The sequence below is a fragment of the Schistocerca gregaria genome, chromosome X (assembly GCF_023897955.1).
Source record: "Schistocerca gregaria isolate iqSchGreg1 chromosome X, iqSchGreg1.2, whole genome shotgun sequence".
In the NCBI taxonomy this organism is placed as follows: Eukaryota; Metazoa; Arthropoda; class Insecta; order Orthoptera; family Acrididae; genus Schistocerca; species Schistocerca gregaria.
Genome location: NC_064931.1, coordinates 698,481,536 through 698,499,950, shown reverse-complemented (window position 1 = coordinate 698,499,950; position 18,415 = coordinate 698,481,536). Strand labels below are relative to the sequence as shown.

The 18,415-nt window shown below is 42.3% G+C and overlaps 1 protein-coding gene across 6 annotated transcripts in view; it reads left to right on the top strand.

The window, feature by feature from the left end:
* LOC126299489 (bestrophin-2-like) overlaps positions 1 to 18,415 on the top strand; it is a 612,660-nt gene that overhangs the window by 349,659 nt on the left and 244,586 nt on the right. The window contains exon 1 of one of the 6 annotated variants that reach the window (XM_049991428.1): positions 4,023 to 4,076. The exons of the other annotated variants lie outside the window; for them this stretch is intronic. Within the exon in view, the coding sequence (XP_049847385.1) occupies positions 4,069 to 4,076 (8 nt within the window). The 5' untranslated portion in view covers positions 4,023 to 4,068. Of the gene's footprint in view, positions 1 to 4,022; positions 4,077 to 18,415 lie in introns of those variants that run through there. 6 annotated transcript variants of the gene reach the window in all.

The following is an 18,415-nucleotide window of genomic DNA, read 5'->3' as shown; positions in this document are numbered from 1 at the left end:
TAGTGTTGTTTCTGCAGTGGTTTAGTTTCCAATGATTCTTCAGTATCAATGTATCATGAATTACAAGTCTGAAACTATATAAAATATTATGAAATGAGTATGATATTGGTCTCTTCATTTTGTCAATTTGGCCTATTTCCTGGTACCCCACAATAATCTGGATTAGTTTTAAAAAGATGATTTGAGGAGCAGAAGACTTGTATATACAAAACACAAACAATGCTCTGAGAGTATATTGCTCTTTCATGTCTAGTGCTGGTAGCTCAAAATATTTTTCTTTATTCAATGAATTAAATGGTTCTTAACTTTAAATATGTACCTTTCTTTCAGTAAACGTATGAGACTCATATTTAAAGGATGTTCTGCTATATTTTCATGCTAATTCATATTAATTTATATATATATATATATATATATATATATATATATATATATATATATATATATATTCAGTCAGTTCCCTTGTACCAGTATTCACTTAGTCAGATGCACCAGTTGTCTGTATACCCAAATTCAGCTTATGGTTACTGGCTCTCTATTTGTTATACTCTAATATGTTTGAGAAGGGCTGTTGAACTAATGCTTTACATCTTGGGTAACTTCCTTATCTTTGGATCTTTTACTAAAAAATCCTTCTGATGATAATGAAGCTGTGTTTTTCACCTGGTTACTACACTACAGATTGTTACTTCCAGTACAGCATTCTCCTCCTCTTTTTCTGGTATTACTGTTGTCGCTGCTGATTATGAGGATGTTTATATTGCTACTAACATTGAAGATGTTGATACTGCTTCTCCTGCAAAAACTAGTGACTCATTCACTAGAGATGGTGATACTACTGCACCTGCTAACTACACTGCTGCCCATTTAAACTGCCACACCAGGCAGAATAGCAAACAACCAAACTTTATTTTTTATACATATAAATATAGGAAAAAGGTTAATGATTAAATCTGTTCTTGACTCAGAGACATACAGAGTGTGAGATTTTGTACAATGAGTCACCTCCGACAGCAACAACGGTCCTAACCCAGTTGAACATCGAATCTGACTGAGCTCTAATGAGACATGTTTTTATGTCATTCCTTGCTGCTTCAGCTCCATGGTAGAGTTCATCAATCATAGTGACTGGTGAGTGATCATATGTCAGTCTGTCAACAACCTGTGACCAGGTGTTTTCACTGGGTAAAATATGTGTAGAATGTACTGGGCAGAAGAAAGTTGCACACACTTTGTATTGAAATAAGTCAGTATGGCACAAGCTACATGCAGTTTGCATTATCATGCTGGAAGACAATTCCACAGAAACCTTGAAGATAGGACACAGCCTTGCTCTTAACACCAGAAACGCAACTGCTGTGGAAACCAGAGGTGACTGACTCACTTACTTGATACCGCCCATAGCACCACTCAAGATGCTGCAGCTGTATGGTGATAATGAAGGTTTTCTGCTAGCATTTGTCCACCCCTGAGCCTCCGCACACAGAAACATGCACTGCGCTGCTGTACATACAACTGAGAGTCATTTGAAATGATGACATTCTACTGTTCCTTTATCCAGTGTTGTCATGTCTCTGTACTGCTGTATATAGGGAAGCCACAACAGTGGACACAGTGCTGCAGTTGTACAGCACTTCAAATCTTGTACCACTCTACATGTGGATACTTGTCGAGCTACAAAGAAGTCCATTTTCTGACTCAAATATTTGATGTGGGTGTTTTCATCTTGCATGGCTGACCAAACAATATATCTCTCCTTTTAGACACTTATCACATGTGGCCATTAAGATCCCACATTGTGTTGAGTATGGCCTTCTGAGCCCATGGATCCCACATTTGCATGACAATCATAGGGTCTGAATCAACAGTTGCTGGTAGATGTCTCTCCTCCTTACACTAGCCATAACATGATCTTATCACAGACAATCAATTTGCAAATTTAATTTCTGAATGAGAAACTTACTGCATAATATTTCACTTTTTACACTCCTGGAAATTGAAATAAGAACACCGTGAATTCATTGTCCCAGGAAGGGGAAACTTTATTGACACATTCCTGGGGTCAGATACATCACATGATCACAGTGACAGAACCACAGGCACATAGACACAGGCAACAGAGCATGCACAATGTCGGCACTAGTACAGTGTATATCCACCTTTCGCAGCAATGCAGGCCGCTATTCTCCCATGGAGATGATCGTAGAGATGCTGGATGTAGGCCTGTGGAATGGCTTGCCATGCCATTTCCACCTGGCGCCTCAGTTGGACCAGCGTTCGTGCTGGACGTGCAGACCGCGTGAGACGACACTTCATCCAGTCCCAAACATGCTCAATGGGGGACAGATCCGGAGATCTTGCTGGCCAGGGTAGTTGACTTGACTTACACCTTCTAGAGCACGTTGGGTGGCACGGGATACATGAGGACGTGCATTCTCCTGTTGGAACAGGAAGTTCCCTTGCCGGTCTAGGAATGGTAGAACGATGGGTTCGATGATGGTTTGGATGTACCGTGCACTATTCAGTGTCCCCTCAACGATCACCAGAGGTGTACGGCCAGTGTAGGAGATCGCTCCCTACACCATGATGCCGGGTGTTGGCCCTGTGTGCCTCGGTCGTATGCAGTCCTGATTGTGGCGCTCACCTGCACGGCGCCAAACACGCATACGACCATCATTGGCACCAAGGCAGAAGTGACTCTCATCACTGAAGACGACACGTCTCCATTCGTCCCTCCATTCACGCCTGTCGTGACACCACTGGAGGCGGGCTGCACGATGTTGGGGCGTGAGCGGAAGGCGGCCTAACGGTGTGCGGGACCGTAGCCTAGCTTCATGGAGACGGTTGCGAATGGTCCTCGCCAATACCCCAGGAGCAACAGCGTCCCTAATTTGCTGGGAAGTGGCGGTGCGGTCCCCTACGGCACTGCGTAGGATCCTACGGTCTTGGCGTGCATCCGTGCGTCGCTGCGGTCCGGTCCCAGGTCGACGGGCACGTACACCATCCGCCGACCACTGGCGACAACATCGATGTACTGTGGAGACCTCACGCCCCACGTGTTGAGAAATTCGGCGTTACGTCCACCCGGCCTCCCGCATGCCCACTATACGCCCTCGCTCAAAGTCCGTCAACTGCACATACGGTTCACGTCCACACTGTCGCGGCATGCTACCAGTGTTAAAGACTGCGATGGAGCTCCGTAAGCCATGGCAAACTGGCTGACACTGACGGCGGCAGTGCACAAATGCTGCGCAGCTAGCGCCATTCGACGGCCAACACCGCGGTTCCTGGTGTGTCCGCTGTGCCGTGCGTGTGATCATTGCTTGTACAGCCCTCTCGCAGTGTCCGGAGCAAGTATGGTGGGTCTGACACACCGGTGTCAATGTGTTCTTTTTTCCATTTCCAGGAGTGTATTTTACCTACTTTTACAGGTGCACTGAAATGTAATCATTTGCATATCAAAACATCTTATACATTTTGTCCCAATTCGACATGTGTTCTGTGACACCTGCACAGTGTTGCAATTTTAATGGTTAACAATATAGTTTCATTAATGTTGTTTCTAACTAATCTACTAGGAAGAATTTTGCTTCAAATACCAGCAGCTGGCTATTTTCATATTTTTGAGGTTCTCCTGGCAATAACCAAATTTAGCTGAACACTTCATTGTTAACGAACTGTTTTGCACACAAGCATTTTGTTTTATAAAGCCTGTATATTACAATTCTTGCTGATGTTGCAAGTTCCTGTAACTACTCTCTCATAGTTATGCAAACAGATTACAATACCATTTTTTATTAAACCCTGGAATTTCTTTACTTTTAATTTTGTTACCATGACTACAGATTATGCATAATTTTTCTCATGTGTAAATATTGTTTGTGTTCCCAGAATGAATTTTCCACTCTGCAGTGGTGTGTGCATTTTTGTGAAACTTCCTGACAGATTAAAACTCTGTGCTGGACCGGTCATCAAACCTAAACCCTTACCCATGAAGGCCAAGGGAAAAGGGCGGTGTACCACTTTTACAGGACGTGCCAAGTGGATGTCAGGATTCATGGCAAAATCATGTTCAGGTAAATGACATCCCATAAATTATGGGCAAGAATCTGGTGTAGTGGGTCATCGGGTGTACAGTTACGTCAACCCAAAAGAAAGTCCACAGCTGAAGAATAAGACCCATGGCTCTTGTGTAATGGGATGGTGAGATTTCTACAGAAGCAAGACTGATATCAGCACCAGCAACAGATAGCCACACAATAACCTGTAAAGATGGTGCTGTTGACAAAAGGAAAAGATAATGAGGATATACGGAATCTGCCAGTGTCACTTGTCCACTTTGGCCAACTAAGTGCTCAAAATGTGCACATATGTAACTCATTGAAATCCAGTATACCTAAAATATGAGCTATAATTTTTTTTTTCCTGATGTTACATTTATTGGCTTCTTCAACTCATAATCAGACTGTCACATTTCACTCTAATCTACACCTTAGTACTTTTTACAGAACAGTAGGTCACCACAACCAGATTTTGTACTCATATCTGTTGGCCTCACTAACTCATGACTAAATCATCATCTTCTGAACTAACCTAGACCTCAAGCTAAGCTACAGATCTGTCTGTCACAACAACATACATTCAAACATTCAAAGAGTAATATTCCTGCATGCTGTACTTTTTATGTAATTTTGAAGTGATTGCATTAGCTAGTTGGGAATACTTGGGCCATTAGTTTGATTCCCTGTCTTGTAATTATTTACAAATTAACAGTTCTGATTTATGGAAGGTTCTGATACTTACTTGTTTATCAAATACTGCAACTTACCAGAACATTTGATCGACTACCCTGTTTTGAGGCCAGAAGAAAGTATGAGTGACTCCACACTCAGAATGTGGAAACTAGTTTTGAAACCATTTTATCTAATCTAGCAGATGATACAGTACCATTCATCTTAGCTGTATAATAAACTCAGACTACTCATCCCATGGAGAAACAACCAACCATCTCCGCTAAGAAACCTATGGTACTAGCAGATACCTCCATATTGATGTGGCCAGATAAATCCTGACTTCCTCTGCCATCACCAGAGGGGGGCAAATAACCAAGGTGTCCTCCCAAAACAAAACAGATCTGCAGCCTAATATCAGCCAGTGGCTGAAAAAGCCCCAGGCATCAGGTTACAGAACAGCATTGTCACCATGAATTTAAAACTGAAAAAAATCCAAGAAGAACCAAAATCCCATAGAGATAAAAAGAAAGAAAAAAGAAATGTAAAAAGAAGCATAAACCAAAATTTCATCTGACAGTTGTAACTAATCCACTCCCTTCCTCTCCGTATCCAGAAGAACCTATATACACTATCTGTTTCATAGTATCCGGATCCCTATTACTCAACATTAAGATGGGGTGTGTCAGCCAGTTTGGTTTTCTGATGCCTTGACGTCTGCTGGGGACACTGTCAGTGAGATGGCCAAATGTCTGCAGAGGAACGGCAGCCCGTCCCTCATCAAGAGCCAAAACCAGAGAAGGTAGTAATGTTGGACGCAGTGGACTGGGGCAAAGTCAGCATTGCAACTCATGCCAAAGCTGTTTCATTGGGTTCATGTCAAGATTCATGTTAGGCCATCCATTTCAGAAGCATTATTGTCCACAAAGCATTGCTTCACATATGTTGTTTTATGACAGGGTGCATTGACTTTGCTGATACGAGCTGTCACTATCTCCAAACTGGTGCTTTATAATGTATTCATATCCTTCCACATTCCGCATTTTCTTAAGTGCAATAAGGGGACTACACCCTAACCTTGAAACACACTGCCATACTGTAACACAACTTCCTCTATACTCATTAAGCATGATGGCAGTTAATATTCTCTGAGCATTTGCGAACCCCAAACTCTTCCATTAGATTCCCAAATGACATAATGTAATTCATCACTCCAAATAACTCATTTCTACATCTACATCTACATGACTACTCTGCAATTCACATTTAAGTGCTTGGCAGAGGGTTCATCGAACCACAATCATACTATCTCTCTACTATTCCACTTCCGAACAGCGCGCGGGAAAAACGAACACCTAAACCTTTCTGTTCGAGCTCTGATTTCTATTATTTTATTTTGATGATCATTCCTACCTATGTAGGTTGGGCTCAACAAAATATTTTCGCATTCGGAAGAGAAAGATGGTGACTGAAATTTCGTAAAAAGGTCTCGCCGCAACGAAAAACGTCTTTGATGTAATGACTTCCATCCCAACTCGTGTATCATATCTGCCACACTCTCTCCCCTATTACGTGATAATGCAAAACGAGCTGCCCTTTTTTGCACCCTTTCGATGTCCTCCGTCAATCCCACCTGGTAAGGATCCCACACCGCGCAGCAGTATTCTAACAGAGGACGAACGAGTGTAGTGTAAGCTGTCTCTTTAGTGGACTTGTTGCATCTTCTAAGTGTCCTGCCAATGAAACGCAACCTTTGGCTCGCCTTCCCGACAATATTATCTATGTGGTCCTTCCAACTGAAGTTGTTCGTAATTTTAACACCCAGGTACTTAGTTGAATTGACAGCCTTGAGAATTGTACTATTTATCGAGTAATCGAATTCCAACAGATTTCTTTTGGAACTCATGTGGATCATCTCACACTTTTCGTTATTTAGCGTCAACTGCCACCTGACACACCATACAGCAATCTTTTCTAAATCGCTTTGCAACTGATACTGGTCTTCGGATGACCTTACTAGACGGTAAATTACAGCATCATCTGCGAACAGTCTAAGAGAACTGCTCAGATTGTCACCCAGGTCATTTATATAGATCAGGAACAGTAGAGGTCCCAGGACGCTTCCCTGGGGAACACCTTATATCACTTCAGTTTTACTCAATGATTTGCCGTCTATTACTACGAACTGCGACCTTCCTGACAGGAAATCACGAATCCAGTCGCACAACTGAGACGATACCCCATAGCTCCGCAGCTTGATTAGAAGTCGCTTATGAGGAACGGTGTCAAAAGCTTTCCGGAAATCTAGAAATACGGAATCAACTTGAGATCCCCTGTCGATAGCGGCCATTACTTCGTGCGAATAAAGAGCTTGCTGCGTTGCACAAGAGCGATGTTTTCTGAAGCCATGCTGATTACGTGTCAATAGAACGTTCCCTTCGAGGTGATTCATAATGTTTGAATACAGTATATGCTCCAAAACCCTACTGCAAACCGACGTCAATGATATAGGTCTGTAGTTAAATGGATTACTCCTACTACCCTTCTTGAACACTGGTGCGACCTGCGCAATTTTCCAATTTGTAGGTACAGATCTATCGGTGAGCTAGCGGTTGTATATGAGTGCTAAGTAGGGAGCTATAGTATCAGCGTAATCTGAAAGGAACCTAATCGGTATACAATCTGGACCTGAAGACTTACCAGTATCAAGCGATTTGAGTTGCTTCGCAACCCCTAAGGTATCTACTTCTAAGAAACTCATGCTAGCAGATGTTCGTGTTTCAAATTCTGGAATATTCCATTCGTCTTCCCTGGTGAAGGAATTTCGGAAAACTGCATTTAATAACTCCGCTTTAGCGGCACAGTCGTCGGTAACAGTACCATCGGTACTGCGCAGCAAAGGTATTGACTGCGTCTTGCCGCTTGTGTACTTTACATACGACCAGAATTTCTTCGGATTTTCTACCAAATTTCGAGACAATGTTTCGTTGTGGAACCTATTGAAGGCATCTCGCATCGAAGTCCATGCCAAATTTCACGCGTCTGTAAATTTTAGCCCATCTTCGGGATTTCGCATTCTTCTGAACTTCGCATGCTTTTTCCGTTGCTTCTGCAACAGCGTTCGGACCTTTCTTGTGTACCACGGGGGATCCGTTCCATCTCTTACCAATTTATGAGGTATGAATCTCTCAATTGCTACTATATCTTTGAATTTGAGCCACATCTCGTCTACATTTGCATAGTCAGTTCGGAAGGAATGGAAATTGTCTTTTAGGAAGGCTTCTAGTGACACTTTATCCACTTTTTTAAATAAAATTATTTTGCATTTGTTTCTGATGGATTTGGAAGAAACGGTATTGAGCCTAGCTACAACGACCTTGTGATCACTAATCCCTGTATCAGTCATGATGCTCTCTATCAGCTCTGGATTGTTTGTGGCTAAGAGGTCAAGTGTGTTTCCGCAACCATTTACAATTCGCGTGGGTTCGTGGACTAACTGCTCGAAATAATTTTCGGAGAAAGCATTTAGGACAATCTCTTAAGATGTTTTCTGCCTACCACCGGTTTTGAACAAGTATTTTTGCCAACATACCGAGGGTAGGTTGAAGTCCCCACCAACTATAACCGTATGAGTGGGGTATTTATTTGTTACGAGACTCAAACTTTCTCTGAACTGTTCCGCAACTGTATCATTGGAGTCTGGGAGTCGGTAGAAGGAGCCAATTATTAACTTAATTTGGCTGTTAAGTATAACCTCCACCCATACCAATTCGCACAGAGTATCTACTTCGACTTCACTACAAGATAAACCACTACTGACAGACACAAACACTACACCACCAATTCTGCTTAATCTATCTTTCCCGAACACCGTCTGAGACTTCGTAAAAATTTCTGCAGAACTTATTTCAGGCTTTAGCCAGCTTTCTGTACCTATAACGATGTCAACTTCTGTGCTTTCTATTAGCGCTTGAAGCTCAGGGACTTTTCCAGCGCAACTACAAAAATTTACAACTATAATTCCGACTGTTCCTTGATCCAAGCACGTCCTGTATTTGCCATGCACCCTTTGACTTTGCAGCCCACCCCATACTTTCCCGAGACCTTCTAACCTAAAAAACCGCCCAGTCCATGCCACACAGCCTCCGCTACCAGTGTAGCCGCCAGCTGAGTGTAGTGAACTCCTGACCTATTCAGCGGAACCCGAAACCCCACCACCCTATGGCGCAAGTCAAGGAATCTGCAGCCAACTTGGTCGCAAAACCGTCTGAGCCTCTGAACAGACCCTCCACCCGGCTCTGCACCAAAGGTCCGCAGTCGGTTCTGTCGACGATGCTGCAGGTGGTGAGCTCTGCCTTCACCAAATCAGATAGCCGCTGGAATCCAGAGAGAATTTCCTCAGATCCAAAGCGACACACGTCATTAGTGCCGACATGTGCCACCACCTGCAGCTGGCTGCACCCTGTGCTCTTCATGGCATCCGGAATGACCCTTCCACATCAGGAATGACTCCTCCCGGAATGCACATGGAGTGCACACTGGATTTCTTCCCCTCCTTAGCCGCCGTATCCCTAAGGGCTCCATTGCGCGCCTAACATTGGAGCTCCCAACTACCAGTAAGCCCACCCTCCGTGATTGCTTGGACCTTGAAGGCTGAGAATGATCCTCTGAAACAGGGCAGGCAGCTGCATCTGGCTCAGCCAGAGACAATGCCTGAAACCGGTTTGTCAGACGCACCGGGGAGGCTTTCTGATGAGCCTCCGGGGACGCCTTTCGCTGCCTGCCACGCCTTGGAACAACCTCCCAATCAACCACAGGTGAGGGCTCAGCCCCACTGCGGGCAGCAACCGGGGCAACCACAGCGGCAGACCGATCTGGGGACAGACGGGACGAGGTTGACATCCCCGTGATACCCAAGTCCGGCTCCCCACAGTGGTGCCCATTGGCAACAGCCTCAAGCTGCGTGACCAAAGTCAGCGCCAATTGCAGCTGTGAGCGAAGGGATGCCAAGTCAGCTCTCATCCGAACACAGCAATCGCAGTCCCTGTCCATTCTAATCGATTTCTAGTCATCCACAGTTCAGTGTCATCGAGTTATACATTACATCAATTATTGCTTATCATTGACTACAGAAATGTGTGCTGTATGAGGAGTATCTCACTCATTTTAATCCATTATTTGTAAGTCACTACACATAGCCATTGTGCTAGTTGGTCCACCTTTAGCACTTTACCATTCAAGAGTGGTTCCTTTCAGTAGGTTTATGCAATTTTTTATGGTTGCCTTCCACAATGATCGACAGTTCCTGTCTATCAGTACATGAGATCTGACTAGTCTTAGTTTAGCTGTGGTTGTTCTTTTGGTTTTCCACTTCACAATCATATCACCAACAGTTGACTTATTCAGCTTTAGAAGTGCTGAAATGTCCCAGATGGATTTATTACTCAGGTGACTAGTCCGTGTTCAAAGTCACTGAGCTCTCATGATCAATCCATTCTGCTGTTACTGCTTCTCTACTAACCCCACAATAATTCCAGCCTCCTTATATTCTGGTGGGTCCACCTCTTGTGATGTGACTGTCAGTTCCACATTTACAAACTAGTGTCCAGGTACTTTTGACCAAATAGCATATTGAATATCACTCCAGTCTCACAGGAGATGCAGGAACAACCAGCAAATTAATAATACCCTCTCACACTTTTGCTGCCTTTGAAATCTCATTTTTTCAAAAGTACTTCAATAGAACTGTAATCATTATTATCACAGTCTAGGAGAGCTCTGTTCACTGAAAGTCATTTACCCCACTGTGTGTGTTCAGTATAAGTGTCAAAGTTGTTTGGCGGTGCAAGAAGTTACTGTGGCTTTTGCAAAAATTGAGGAAGTAGTGAGAGAGCATCTGAACAAATGTTGCTTAACATCACACTAGAAGCAGTAGCCATCTATGTCCAACTGTTTGTCAGAATAACAACACATAGCATTGACCTCCTCCTGATGTAGAATCACTTACCATGAGACAGCAGATCTTATGGAACAATTATACTCATCCTTTAGGTTATGTATTTGGTGATTTTAACCCTCAAAGTCTCTTGTGGGCAGTATCACTTAGATTGAACAAGAGGTCAATCATTACAAAGACAACTCTCTGAATCATCCCATGTAGGCTTTCACGGCCGGCGTCTTCATCAGTAAACACTTCTGGGCTAAATTGCCGTGGTCGATCTGCAGAACTTCTTCTCCCTGACGTTTCGTTCTCAACTACAGAGAACATCTTCTGAGGTGAGTCGACTCACCTCAGAAGATGTTCTCCGTAGTTGAGAACGAAACGTCAGGGAGAAGAAGTTCTACAAATTGACCACGGCAATTTAGCTCAGAAGTGTTTACTTCTTCTCCCTGATGTTTCGTTCTCAACTACGGAGAACATCTTCTGAGGTGAGTCGACTCACCTTGGAAGATGTTCTCCGTAGTTGAGAATGAAACGTCAGGGAGAAGAAGTTCTACAGATCGACCACGGCAATTTAGCCCGGAAGTGTTTACTGATGAACTCTCTGAATTTGATCTCTGCTTGCTAAACACAGGAGTTATAATATATTTTAGTGCAGCAGAATGGGTTGATCACAAGAGCTCAGTGGCTTTAAACATGGACTAGTTACCTGAGTAATAAATACATCTGGGACATTTCAGCGCTTCTGAAGCTGAATAAGCCAACTGTCGGTGATATGATTGTGAAGCGGTAAAGCAAAAGAACAACCACAGCTAAATCAAGACCAGTCAGACTTAATATACTGACAGACAGGAATTGTCAAGCATTGTGGAGGACTCCTGTAACTGAATGGAACATTCGTGGGGAGAACTGTGATAGCAACTACTTCCCTATTTCACTATTGTACTATTCCTACCAAGTTGAGAAATAAAAAATTAGTACAATGCTGGACTCTTAGGTAAGCTGAATGTCAAGCTAACACCTCCAAAGTACACTTCAGTGTGCACCAGGGGAACATAATCGATGGGTTGGTACAATATGCTACTGCTGAGAGCATACACACTGCAGGCACCACAATCCCCTTCATTTTGAAACTTCCTGGCAGATTAAAACTGTGTGCCCGACCGAGACTCGAACTCGGAACTTTGCCTTTCATGGGCAAGTGCTCTACCATCTGAGCTACCGAAGCACGACTCATGCCCGGTCCTCACAGCTTTACTTCTGCCAGTATCTCATCTCCTACCTTCCAAACTTTACAGAAGCTCTCCTGTGACCCATGCAGAACCAGCACTCCTGAAAGAAAGGATACTGCAGAGACATGGCTTAGCCACAGCCTGGGGGATGTTTCCAGAATGAGATTTTCACTCTGCAGAGGAGTGTGCGCTGATATGAATCTTCCTGGCAGATTAAAACTGTGTGCCCGACCGAGACTCGAACTCGGGAGCTTTGCCTTTCGCGGGCAAGTGCTGTACCATCTAAGTTACCGAAGCACAACTCACGCCCGGTCCTCACAGCTTTACTTCTGCCAGTATCTCATCTCCTACCTTCCAAACTTTACAGAAGCTCTCCTGCGAACCATGCAGAACCAGCACTCCTGAAAGCGAGTGGCTAAGCCATGTCTCTGCAGTATCCTTTCTTTCAGGAGTGCTGGTTCTGCATGGTTTGCAGGAGAGCTTCTGTAAAGTTTGGAAGGTAGGAGACAAGATACTGGCAGAAGTAAAGCTGTGAGGACCAGGCGTGAGTCATGCTTCGGTAGCTCAGATGGTAGAGCACTTGCCCACTAAAGGCAGGGGTCCCGAGTTCGAGTCTCGCTCGGGCACACAGTTTTAATCTGCCAGGAAGTTTCATATCAGCGCACACTCCGCTGCAGAGTGAAAATCTCATTCTGGTTCCTTCATTTTGGTTCCTTTCCAGTGGAAACGTGTATCATGGTGGCTTCAAGAGATGAGAGAGATGATTATAAAATGCATAGGTGCACTCAAATGTCACAAACACCTCTCATTAATTAATGACTTAATTTTGTTCAAATAATTCTAAACAAAAGTACAATTTCTAGTAAAGAAAGGAATTTTAGGAACAATTAGTGTTTTCTGTGAAGATACACACTCCATCCTCTCAAGTAAAGGCTCATTTACATTGTATTTGTGTCCACTGTATGCTTGCAAGAAACTCTGGTATCTCTTCCAGTGCAGACACTGACACTGACCCCCAGAATTTTCTGAACATGAAGCATCACACTTTTCAGCAATGCATGGTTCCAACAATCACTCCCCTCTCTTACAAATTTCTGACGTGTGTCAGACTGCAACTCTTCATCCTTCTGCTCTTAACACCTGTAAGCTTATGATGTCCATTTTAGTGAAAGGAAACTCAACATCACTTTAGCTTTATTTTGTCATACTCCCCCAAGACCAAACAAAATAAAACATCAAATGCTAAGACACCTCATCAGTGAAGTGATAGTGTTGGCTTTACATATGTGTACACTGGTGGACACGAGCATTACTCTCGAGAGTGTGTGTGCTATACAGCACATCAGAACTTTTCCAAACCAGATTTTCTCATATGCAGTGATTCCTTGAGTGGACTACAGACAATAGAACAATACTACTCGAAAAACATACTGGTCTCTAATATCCATGGTGTATCACACAGCCTACCCAGAGCTAGAACCTCCATAACTTTCCTTTTACTGACCAACCACCTGAGCATGCCAGACAATGAACTTACTGGCAGGGTGGCAAAGGAGGCAAACATAATAGCTTCATTTAAAATGGAAACTCCAGACATTGACCTAAGGACACAGCTGGGACATTTTATGATGAATGCCTGGGAAAGGAGTGTTAAACTACATTGATCCCCAACAAATTGTGACAAATTTAAAGGGACTATTAAGGATCTTCAAGCTTCACTCTGAGCCTCTTGCAAACAGTTCATTTTTATATTTTACTTATATATCAGCCATACTAGACTTGAACATGAAATCATCTTCTGACAAGAGGACCCTCACATTGTATGTGTGGAACATCCCTTACAGTTTCTCATATCCTCATAGAGTGCATCACTCTGGATTGTCTGCAATGTGAGCTTAAGCTAAATATATCATTACCTCATTTTTTAGCTAGCTGTAACAAAACTGTCAACAGTATTCTACATTTCTGAAGAGAAAGTGTACAATACAACAAAATTTAATGTGAACTCATCTGCAATGGTACAGGGGGCAGGTGTATATGGAATGACTTTCACTGCAATCCTTGCCCTGGGAGACCTCCAGCTATGCTCAAGCACCAAAACAATGCATATGATGGCTTTTTACCCCTTTTTTTGGCTGGGATCCAATGAAATGAGTAATTGGATTCAGTTGCCTTGCTGTATGCAACAGATGTGATGACAAGATGTGCCTTGCCAACATCTACTTTTACTTGGATGGTACAGTAATTGACAGAATAATATTGAAAAGCTCAAGGGCTTTGACAGTTATTGGCAGAAATTAACAAATATTTAGTGCCAACCAGCAGCAGGTCCTTGTAGCCAAAGAACAACTGAAGAACAGAGCCTCATGTAGGAGGGAGATGACACTTTTGTATATGCCAAGTGTTTTGGCACTGTCTCATGCAGTGAACTTGAATGTAATGAAACCTAACAAAGTGTCAAACCTAATGAATGGAGTGGGACGGCATGTGTATCAACTTATTCTTTTGAAGGGTGGAACCTAAGTAGAAGACTCCACCACCAACTCAAGAATATGTTATCTGATCATTGGTTCTAATCTCTACAAGGGAGATCAACAATGAAAAATGCAGTCAGAAACTCTGGGCATATGTGGCTACAATCAGACAGCACCTGATATTCTTGAGGACACAGATACATTTGACTCCTTTACCAGTTCGATCAATAAGCAGAAAACGAAACATTTGGAGACTGGAGGACAATATACTAGTATGTTTCCATTATAGACACCCTGGGTATGTTGTACACTAGTCTAAAGAAAGGAAGATGGCTGCAGGCAGCCTGAGCCTGTAGGCACTCTACATTGCTATGTAGAGGTTACAGTCATTTGCCCAGTATTGAAATAAATAAACCTAAATGAACAACAATCTATGGAGGTGAGACCACAACAAATGAAAATTCATGGATTACAGTCACTAAGATGTCAGGAAATGACATTAACATCATCCTTGATGACCAGTCTGTCCAAGCATCATTTTCTGTTGTATCAGATTCTTATCATCAACAGCAGAAGAATACTATGATCTGACATTGAGAGGCCATTGTGCTGAATATTGCAAATATAAAGTGCATTCAGCCAAAAGGAAACTGTGTTACAAAAACAACTATCAGTTACATAAAACAGCTATGCAAATTTATTGTTTTATCAGTGCAGCCATAATGTTATCCTTACATGGAACTTTTCACAGGGATCACAAGCAGTGATAGGCTGTGGAAAATTTTTGCTCCAAATTGGCACAGCTACTTCAGCAAATTCACATGATGATGAAACTTCCTGATAGATTAAAACTGTTTGCCAGACCAAGACTCGGACTCGGGACCTTTGCCTTTCACGGGCAAGTGCTCTGACACCATGTTCTATCACATCCCAGACATGTTCAGTGGCGTTCAGATCTGGTGAGTTCAGGACCAGCACATCAATTGGAACTCCCCACTGTGTTCCTTGAACCACTCCATCATGCTCCTGGCCTTGTGAAATGGCGCTTTATCTTGTTGAAAAATGTCACTGCTGTTGGGAAATATGTTTGTCAAGATGGGGTGTACATGATCTGCAACCAGTGTATGATACTACTTGTCCATCATAGTGCTTTGCACAAGCTCCACTGGACCCTTGGATGCCCATGTGACTGTTTGTCAGAGCATAATGGAACTGCTGTCAGCTTGTCTCCATCCTGCAGTACTGGTGTCAAGGAGCTGTTCCCCTGGAAGACAACAGACGTGTTGCTTCCACTGGCATGATGAAGAAGGCATCATGATTTATCAGATCATGCAATGTTCTACCACTGGACCAATGTCCAGGGCTTATGGTCACATACCCATTTCAGTAGTAGTTGCTGATGTCATGGTTTAACATTGCCACATGTGTGGGTTGTAGGCTGTGGAGGTCCATCATTATGACTGTTTAGTGCACTGTGTTTTCAGATGCACTTGTACTTTGCACAGCATTAAATTCTGATGTTAGTTTTGCCACAGTTTTCTGCCTGTCCTGTTTTACCAGTCTGCCCAGCCTATGACAGCCAACATCTGTAATGAGGGTTGGCCTCCAAGACCCATGATGTCGGAATGTGACTTCACCTTGGTTTCACCACTTGTTGAAGACACTCATGGAAACACTTCTTGAACATCCGACACATCGTGCAGTTCCCAAAAGCCCATGCCAAGCCTCCAGGCCATCGCAATCTGCCCTCGGTCAAACTCAAATAGGCCATGCTCCTTTCCTATTCTACGCACAGAATGCACAATCACTGATACTACATGAACCATATGTGTGTCTGACTAGCAGTCATTCCTCACTAGGTGATGCTGCTGTCATCTGGACAGGTTTATATCAATAGTGGGTCAGTGGTCATAATGTTCTGGCTGGTCAGTGCATTGTACCCATCTTTAAAATGGATATCCTGATATAAAATTAATAAAATTTAATTCTAAAATAATTGTAAGTTTAGCAGTGACATTCATTTTTTCCCTGAAATTCATCAATCTTGTAAAAAGAATTTTTATTAGGTACACTTTGAGAATTTGGGCAATTGTTCATGAAGATATTTAATATGTGATTGGACTGCATTAAACAGCTCAATGCTGAAGTAATAAACTTATACTGAACCAGATTAAGACTTTTAAGTTTAATATGCAAACTGTTTTTCATTCTTGTGGTATAGTTGTGATATTTAGTGTTGTCTTTGTACAGAGAAAAGTTATTACAGACAAAAGTCAGCAACGAAGAAGTATATTGTGATGCAGTGGTATGGATCCCCATCCTTCAAATCAGATACCTGCAAGGATGCCTGTGGTGTCAGATAACTGCAAGAATGCCTGTGGTGGACACCACTCATTATTCTAATGGCTTCTTTTCCACAGTGAATTTATTTATTTATTTTTGAGAGGTTGGTTCCTCCAGAATGTAAAGCATATGATTGAAAACCCAAACTGATTTTTGTTGAGGATATTGTGGAAGTTGAGATGATTGACAATCATTCTGTTCACGACTTTTTCAAGATTTTTTTAAAATATAGTTAAAAGGAAGAATGTTTGATAATTTGTGACATTACTTTTGTCACCTTTTTTAAACAGTGGTACCACTACAACCAGTCTATCAAAGATAATTCCCTCATGCAAAGATGAATTGAATATGTTACTTGACACTGGACTTATAACATTTCAATATTTTATTAGAAATATTATCTATCCAGACAGACTTTTTTATTTTAATTGAATTAATTACTCTTGCAAACTCATTTACTGTAACATGAGATAGAGATATCTGTGGTGTTCTGTTGCCAGCACCTGTCTTGTAGAAGAGCCATCGCTTCATCCACAGAAACTTTATTGCCAGCCTTCTCTGATACTCTCAAAAAATGTTTGTTTAATATTTTTGCAACCACTTTAGGTTTTTTTTACAACACTGTCACACTGTTCAGTTCCTATGTGTTTTGTGTTTCCCGTTTTTCTGCCAATTTCACTCTTTATCACATTCCAAATGGTTTTTATTTTGTTTTTTGGTATCTCAATTTTAGATTTCATGTGCATACTCTTGGGTTTATGTATTACCTTTTTTGGGGTGCTACAGTAAAGTTTACAGTGCTCCTATATCTATGGGTCATTGCAAGTACTGAGAGCACAATATACGATCCTCTTTGTTTTGAAAGATATTTTTATTCCTGCAGTAAGCCATGTTTTCTTGCCAGTCCCTACATGCCAGCAATAATCATAGCCATTAAATGTGGACAAGGAGAGCTCTGAATTACCATTTGTCATGAAAAGCCATAATTCATCCCTATGTTATGTGTAAGGGGGCAGCCAAATCAGTCTATCAAGGCCAACTCTGTTCCATCAATGGAAAATTAAACTATGCTAACATTACCAACAGCATTCTAGAGAAATCTACTACCCAGCTTGTCTGAGAAAGGACATTGACCAATCTGCATCAATTTTTGGGTGCATTCAAGTCTGAAACGGAGCTATGGACCGGTTTACTGGATGTGAAACATGGAACCAACAATAGGGACCATCATCCATTAGCCATTGCCCATACAGAATGTCACAAGCCAAAGGATGTATAGAAAGTAGAGAAGATGCTGTGAGTCATTGGTCCTCACTGTCTTCCTTGTGAGAAAGAAAAATGGCACATGGCCTTTCTGCATTGAGTACCAATCGATGAACAGAATCACCAAAAAGAGAGTATACAGGGGTGACACTACTTTCTGAAGTTTGGCTTTTACTACAAAAAATGAATTGTGTGAAATTTAGCCTCAATAGTGAAAGGGGTAAAGTGCCCTTGGCCCCTAATTTGAACAAAAACTGCATAAAAATCTTTTTTTCTGAAGAAAATATGCATAAGTACCTGATTAACCAATAACTTTATGACTTTCAACTTAATTATTAATACTACTGTATTAATATAACTAATACAGTCTATAAAGCTACTGTATACACCATCTGAGAGGAAAGTGTGATGAGAAAAAGCATCTTCTCTTCT